Source organism: Penaeus monodon, chromosome 11 (assembly GCF_015228065.2).
Source record: "Penaeus monodon isolate SGIC_2016 chromosome 11, NSTDA_Pmon_1, whole genome shotgun sequence".
Classification (NCBI taxonomy): domain Eukaryota; kingdom Metazoa; phylum Arthropoda; class Malacostraca; order Decapoda; family Penaeidae; genus Penaeus; species Penaeus monodon.
In genome coordinates this window covers 51,030,269-51,037,768 of record NC_051396.1, presented here as the reverse complement: position 1 = coordinate 51,037,768, position 7,500 = coordinate 51,030,269, and the positions used below count along the sequence as shown (strand labels likewise).

The 7,500-nt window shown below is 40.7% G+C and overlaps 3 protein-coding genes across 3 annotated transcripts in view; 1 reads left to right on the top strand and 2 right to left on the bottom strand.

The window, feature by feature from the left end:
- Positions 1-1,766, top strand: part of LOC119578627 (catenin alpha-like) — a 28,577-nt gene extending 26,811 nt beyond the window's left edge. Inside the window, exon 20 of the mRNA XM_037926189.1 lies at positions 1-1,766. This exon is cut by the window's left edge and continues 1,452 nt beyond it. The gene's annotated coding sequence lies outside the window, so the exon portion shown is untranslated.
- A 2,047-nt stretch (positions 1,767-3,813) lies between these two features.
- On the bottom strand, positions 3,814-4,900 carry LOC119579074 (piggyBac transposable element-derived protein 4-like). Its single transcript, XM_037926801.1, has 2 exons — positions 4,193-4,900; positions 3,814-4,082 (listed from the first exon to the last, which is right to left on the bottom strand). Exons 1-2 carry the CDS (start codon positions 4,779-4,781, stop codon positions 3,862-3,864), a joined length of 810 nt encoding a protein of 269 aa, XP_037782729.1. The 5' UTR covers positions 4,782-4,900; the 3' UTR covers positions 3,814-3,861.
- LOC119579073 (piggyBac transposable element-derived protein 4-like) lies at positions 4,812-5,961 on the bottom strand. The gene is made up of 3 exons (XM_037926800.1): positions 5,736-5,961; positions 5,255-5,615; positions 4,812-5,144 (listed from the first exon to the last, which is right to left on the bottom strand). Exons 1-3 carry the CDS (start codon positions 5,947-5,949, stop codon positions 4,847-4,849), a joined length of 873 nt encoding a protein of 290 aa, XP_037782728.1. The 5' UTR covers positions 5,950-5,961; the 3' UTR covers positions 4,812-4,846.
- Between the last annotated feature and the right edge of the window lie 1,539 nt (positions 5,962-7,500).

Here is a 7,500-nt window from a genome sequence, read left to right as displayed (position 1 = left end):
ATTATAATTATCAGTATTTTAATTGTTGCTTATGTGAAGTATATATATATTTTTTTTATGATCATCGCCACTTGAAGTATTGCCATTTTTATTTATCAGCTTTTTAGGCTTTGAGTTACTGTTCCTAATTGATTATTGTATAAAAGGACATTCATAGTTTGTCAATTATTGTGTTAGTTATATCATTGCTACATGAGTGTTGAAAGGAACCAATAAAATCAATAAAAGATTTTTTAGTACTTACGAGGACCAAGAAAAACAAGAAAGAAAAGAAACTACCATGCACTTGGTAGAAGACAAAGTAAATATGTATAGTCGTCCATTCTTGGACATTTTATGTTAGGATGTCCACAAGGGTAAATAGAAAATAAAAGGTATTTGTTATATATACCTACATACTGTGCGTATACATATATGAGTATATATATCTATACGTTATGTTTCTGTGTGTGTAGAATGAACTGCACTGTCAGGTATAATCCAAAGAGAATGTGGCAGTTTTTGCAATAATTCATGTTTGTTTAATTATAAGACTTACTATTCCAATGGTATACATAGAAAAGAAAAGAAGAAGAAAAAAAAAAAAAACTTTATTTATCAGAAAGAAAGTATGATAAGAGAGGCAAAGATGGTACAAAGATGAAGCAGTTAAGTTACCAGGAACTTTTTTATGAAAAGACTGATGGTAACTTGTTCTTCCCATGATATCATTCCAAATTTATATTTTTCCTTTCAAGTCTCTCCTCATCATATTGTTCATTAGGGTATAAGTAAAGTTTTCCTTCATTGATTCTGTTTTTGGCTCCGGGTCTGTGCTGTAGCCTCCCCCAAAGCCCCCCCTCCTGGCTGCTGCACGTCACACACGTAGCCAAGTTACATGCTCTTTTACTACTGCGTGCTTGTGAACTCTTTTCTGTGTTCCACTTTTGGTGCGCTCTTCCCCTCCATGTCCTTTAGAATAGGAGAGAGAAGAAACCACTTTTAATTCATCTTTTCTCTTCTTCTGAAGGGGGGGGTGGGGTAAGCAGCCTTGAACACCTTTTGATATTTCATTCTTGCATATCATGTTTCATTGTACATTATGATGAATTTCGTAAGAACTGTACTGTATGTAGCACTCGGCAGCTTTTTGTATATTGGTAGGTTAAGTTTCTCGTTGGTGGGATCATTGAATTAGGCAGAGTGGGCACCAAAGCAGGTCGTAAGGCATGTTCAATCAGGGAGACTTTATAATTTATTTTGTTATATTTCCAGGAACATGTTGAAGAAATTGTAATGGTTAGGTAAATGATAATTATATTACAAAAAAAACAAGGTAATAATGATAGGGTATGGCATTGTGTAAATCTTTATGATAAATCTTGGATGATTTTAATGTTGACAATGATAAAGAAAGTGCTTCAAAGAAAGTATATTTATTCATTGGTAACATTTTGTCATTGTGTTCCATAGCACTTGCATTTGATTAAACTTTTTTCAGTAGCAGTGTCACAAGGCTTTATATAGTAAGGTTAACAGATACTATTATGATTTCATAGCTGTTGAAAGTGTATCTTTTGTGTAAAATATTCAGAAATGTAGATAGTGCTAGGTGTAGCACAGGCATTATTGAAATATTTTTGGTTGCACAGTTTTTGGATCATCAGAAACATTAAACATGTTTTAAAAAGTTTCAGTTGTATCGTCATGATTTATTATCCATGAATATTTTTTCTATCCATAAAATACCATGTACTTGGGTGCCAAAATATATGTAAAAGATCCAAGACAATCTTTTCTTTTCCCTCTTGCTTAGATATAGATGAACACTAGAAAACATGAATGATTTTTAGCTTGTAAAATTTAAATAAAAGAAGTCATATCTGTTTATAAATGTTTTCCTTCTTACAGTAAAATTATTTAGGTTTGATTATGATAAATGAAAGTATAGGAACTCCAACAAAGAGGAAATCTGACAGATAATGTTTACATGATTAATGTACAGTAAAACTTTACCTATTGAAAAAGTTAATTTGGTTTCATAATATCAGAGATGTGTAGATATTAGAGTTAATGTATGAATTTTATAAGCAAAGAAATTCTGAATAGTGGCTGATAATGCTTGTGACTTGTAATCAACTTGCACAGAAAATGCACTCAGTGATGCAACTTTGAAGGAATTGCTTGGTAATTAACTGTCATCACTGTCCATATGCAAAATGGTACTTTTTTTTTTTGTTTGTTATTTAATTCCATACATTTCTGAGAAATGTTTTATCATAAAACAAGTAAATTAAGATGAAAAAGAAACCACTAGAAATAACTTTTGTTATACATAAATCTCTTTTATAACAGGTGTGTAACGTAAGAAGAATGGAGATTTTACTGATGACTCGCTTGCTGAATTATCCTGCAATACGAAAGGAGGAGAGAATTAGAAAAAAATATATATATATATATTAGACATGTAACTTATGGTAATATTTAACCTGCACATGAAGGGCCCTTTTATCAAGGTACCCTAGTGATGGTATCAAAGGCAGAAACCAAAAGGCAGAGAAAGCAAAGAAATAGCATATGGGTAACCTCGTATGATTATCCACTTATTGAAAAAAAGAGGGGAGGGAATTTATTTGTCATGTAAGTCATAGCTTGTACAAAATGCAGAATAATGAAATAATATTTGTCAATTAATGTGTTATTTTTGATAGCTGACTATTCATAACAAGGTTAAGAAATGAAAACTAGTCAGGCACTTAGAACACCCAGACCTCTCTGTTGATGAAATCTAATTATTTGCCCGGAGTCAGGTTATATATCAAGTAATAAACATATGCTTAAGGCACCAAGGAATGTACTGGCACTTTTACCTGTAGCCATTGGATTTACTGGTATCCTGTGCTTTCGATCATCACAGCCAATCAGCCAACTTCATCTCTTGTGGAATGATCACCTTAGGAAGGGTGGAAGTTGTGCATTTGGAAGGGTCAAAGGGGTTCTACTGGGAAATTCAAATAGCCATCACTGAAAAGATCGAATTGTAGACTGGCATTAATGGAGGGGCCAACATATATCTAAATAATAATGGTAATAATAACAATGACAAAAATAATGATAATTATAATGATAATAATGATAGTAGGCAGCAATGATAATAACGATAATAAACAAACAATAATAATCATTTTTATGATAACAATAACAATGGTAATGATAATTATAATAATAGTAATAATAATAATTTTAATAATAATTATAATAATAATGCTACGCCAGTGGGTCTTTGTCTCTGTGCGAAACATGTGTTAACCCTTACCGACGGGTCGGAACAATGTTGTAAACCTAACTTGACGGGAAATAGAAGCAGGCAACTCTCGTCAAGCCGGGAGCGCGCTCGTCGCGCACGGGCCGTCTCATCACGCACGCAAAATTTCAGCGCGCTCCTATGGTTGGTTTGCGAGTAACCGCAACGTAAAGTTTTTGTACTCAAGAAACATGTAAAAGTTTGTAGACTCACTGTATCTTTATTATATGTCCTATGAACGATTTTATTGCTTCATACTATAGTATAAAGTCCAATTTACGTGTATATCACAAATTTTAGGGTGTAAAGTCAATGGTTTGTCTGTGCGTGAGATCGAAACATAGCGTAAAACTTCAATTTTATTTTTATCAAAATTTCATATACAAATGCATAAATAGTATATGTATAGTATATATATACATTACTTACATAAATAATATCAAAGTTTGTCATTTTCAAATTATCTTCAGGCATGAAATGCCTGAAAGCACGGTGTTTTTTCTTTTTCAATAAATAAATACATAGAAACTATGTACATAAAATATTTTACACTATTTACAACTGTTGCCCAACGACCTTCAGGCATGGAAGGCCTGAAAGCAGGGTGTTGGACAAAGTGAGGTGCCGCAGCAACTGCACATCACCCTGGTCTCCTTCCTGCGCCGGTGGTTCCTCCAGCAGAGCACACACCGACGCCACCGACGATGCGGTGTGTCAACTGGCAAGTGTGCCTGCTGGGGAACCTCCTCCTCGTGGCGAGCCTGAGGAGGATTCCGCCGGAAGGAGCCACGGGGACCGCCTGTAAATAGATGCAAGAAAAAAAGACTAAGACAAAAAAGGACATGTAAAACATTGAATATAACATTTCTTTATCAGAATAAAGAAAAAATACAGGGTCAGATGCTTTACCTTGCTGCAGCAATCCTCGAACGAGTTCCTTTCGGAACTCAAACTGAGTAAGTTTACCGCCGAGGGCCCGGTGGATAGCCAGCGCGTTGGTCGTAGTCATATCCAATAGGTAGAAGAAAATCTTCTTATACCATTTGACGGTCTTCCTCGTCGTTGGATATGACTGCGCCAGCTGATCCGAGAGGTCGACGCCCTTCATGCCGTTGTTGTAGGCAGCGACAACTTCAGGCTTCGACCTCTCCACCCCTCGGCGGTTGGGAGGCAGGGTAACGACCTTGCTGGTGTGGGCGATAGAAAGCATCGTAACAGGACGCTTGTCCACCCACTGAAGGCAGATCATTCCGGTCTTGCTGGACCGGAAGTCGATTTGTCCCCGACTCGCCTGCAGGTCCGAGGGCATGCCACGCCGGTTGAGACGCACAGTCCCAACTGCACTGGTCTTCCTGGCCTGCAGGTAATGGAAGAGAGTCGGGGAGGTGTACCAGTTGTCGGTGTATAACTGGTACCCCTTGTCGAATAGATCTGCCTTCTCCAGCAGGTCGGTGACGGCCTTCATGCTGGATGGAAATACGCCGCGGTCCTGCCCCATGTAGATCTTGAAGGCCGCCGTATACCCTGCCTCTGGACCGTCGGACGAGCAAAGCTTGTAGACCTTCAGCCCTCTCCTAACACAGGGCGCAGCTTCCAAAGCCTGTCCTCCGCGGGATGCTCCCCTTCGTTATCAGCGAAGTGGAGCGCAGAGGTCAGGGCATCGTAGCGGTCCCTGGTCATCGTCTTGGCGAACACCGACGAGGACATCAACGGGTCCGTCGACCACCATTCCCTCTGGTCCCTCTTCGACTGAAGGCCCATCAGGAATCGTAAGCCGACATAGGAGCGGACTTCCCGCACCGTTGTGTCCTCCCACCCCTTCATATGGGATGAAGGGGTGCGCGGGTTCTGTCGAACATACCTGTGGTCGGAAGAAAAAGACATTGTAAAATCAGGGGGGTTTTCAAAAAAAAAGACGTAGAAAATTACGATTTTCAAGTCGGAATATACAGAGATATCGTTTTTACTTACCGATTCGTCTCGTCCATGATGGTCTGAAACAACTCCTCTGGGAACACACTGGTGAACACTTCTAATGGGGTCGACGAGTCTTCAAGGGGTGCTTTCACACCCGGTGTCCCCTCGAAGCAGTGACGCCTGACGAAATTCTCCCTCTTCGACCAACAAAAAGAGGGAGTTCCCGGAGCATTACGCTCCCAATGTCGTCTGACGTATTCTGCGAGGGGCTCATCGGAGTCCAAAGAGGTATCCACCAGCGGGACATAGTCAAAATCTTCATCTGAGTCGTCGTCCACACCCGACTCTTCGGTATCGAACTCGGATCCCTCCCAATCCGAGTCGTCACCGTCAAATCGAGTGGAGATTTCAACTTCTGTAAAAAAAAATACAAAGGTAAACGTGAGTTCTCTGTGGAAATAGTCTTGGTATGCAGAAACAAAGTCAATGTTCCAACGACACGTTTTTTTTACAAGTCAAAAAAAGGAAAACTTACCAGAGAGATCGCTAGTCCTAGGCAATTTCAGAGGAGGTGTATAATCCTCTTCGTCTGTAGAATACAGGTATAGAAGAGGATCTGGGGCATTCCGCAAGCGTTGGATTCCCGACGTCGATGGCTGGGGGTCATCAACGTCGCTGAACGAGAGATCCCGAACAGCAGGGGAAATCCTTGGCTTGCGGCCGCGGCGTACAGAGAGTTGTCTTGACATTGTCGAAGGCAAATTCTTCCATCCAAAGTGATTACCTTCCCCTCTGGGTCGCCTTTTATTGCGATTTTTCAGAGGCATTAGCCAATCAGATTCGCCATGTCGGGTCACGTGAGGTAATTCGGGGAACGTGGTAAACTATGGCTGAACTACTCTACTGGCAATCATTGTCCCCCAAAAGATCTAGAAAATCACGTAAAACACGCACATGCAGAAACGTACCCCACGTACACACACGCACATGCAGAAACGTACACATGTACACACACGCACATGCTCTCTCTCTCTCTCTCTCTCTCTCACACACACACACACACACACACACACACATGCTCTCTCTCTCTCTCTCTCTCTCACACACACACACACACATGCTCTCTCTCTCTCTCTCTCTCTCTCTCTCTCTCACACACACACACACACAAAGTACAGTAAGGACGTGCGTCATGGTAGAAAACTTGCTGAGTAACTGTTTAGGTTTCAGAGAGAAAAAATAAAGAAATTACTAATAACATTTCAAAAACCGGGATTCCTCGGTGACCGTCCTCTCCCCGTCACCGCAGGAGTCCCTTTTACACCCTTTTACACACGCTCACACATTTATCCCCTTTTCACATACTGCCACACAATTTTCCTTTTTAAATTCCTGCAATGACCGTCCTCTCCCCGTCACCGTACGAGTCCCTTACACACTTTACACACACACACCCTTTCACATGCTGCCACACAACTTACTTCTCCCCTTTTCAAATACTTACTGCAATGACCGTCCTCTCCCGTCACTGTACGAACAAATTGCACGTGTGTAGGCGTCCCCGTCGGGAAAGGTATGTATTACGATTAGCACGCTAGTAGGCGTCCCCGTCGGGAAAGGTATGTATTACGATTAGCACGCTAGTAGACGTACCCGTCGGGACGGGTCCAGTAACCTCACGCGTATAGGCGGGAGCGGGACCGCTTATGCGAAAAACACGTCGAACAAGCACAAACACGACAAATACGACAAATAAACATGAAGGGACCTGGGCAAACATGACGCAGCTGGCTGTGAGCGGAGGAGCGGAGGAACAAGCCGAGAGAGTTGGGTGCTGCTCCTGTGAAGACCTCGTGTGTGCCCTTGTGACCTTGTGTTGCCCTGTTATAAGCTGTATCGTGCAGTGTGACATGCTGGTTTCCCCCCTGTATTGTGCCTATAGAAAAGTGTACGGGTAAATAACTTGTGTAAATAAAGGAACGACTGCCATTTTGTGTTTACTTCGTGCCCTGCCTCGCCACTTGGCGTTTCCTCTCCTGGTGTTCGGTGCCTCTTGGAGCTGTTCAGTGTTCACGACCCTGTGAATAACACGCCGTCTGCCTAGCCTGCCTTGTACTGGTGGCAGAGAGACGAGGCGACCGGCGTAACAATAATAATAATAATAATAATAATAATAATAATAATAATAATAATAATAATAATAATGAAAATGATGATAACAATGATAGTAATGAGAAAAAGGATAATAATAATGATAAACAATAAGGAGAGTGATAATAATAAAAATAATAAGAAAAAGG

Coding starts and splice junctions, on each gene's coding strand:
- LOC119579073 (XM_037926800.1), bottom strand. CDS start 5,949: ATGTCAAGACAACTCTCTGTACGCCGCGGCCGCAAGCCAAGGATTTCC. Junction 5,616..5,735: donor TAGGACTAGCGATCTCTCTG/GTAAGTTTTCCT, acceptor TTTTTTTTACAG/AAGTTGAAATCTCCACTCGA. Junction 5,145..5,254: donor ATCATGGACGAGACGAATCG/GTAAGTAAAAAC, acceptor TTCCGACCACAG/GTATGTTCGACAGAACCCGC.
- LOC119579074 (XM_037926801.1), bottom strand. CDS start 4,781: ATGGGGCAGGACCGCGGCGTATTTCCATCCAGCATGAAGGCCGTCACC. Junction 4,083..4,192: donor TCGAGGATTGCTGCAGCAAG/GTAAAGCATCTG, acceptor ATCTATTTACAG/GCGGTCCCCGTGGCTCCTTC.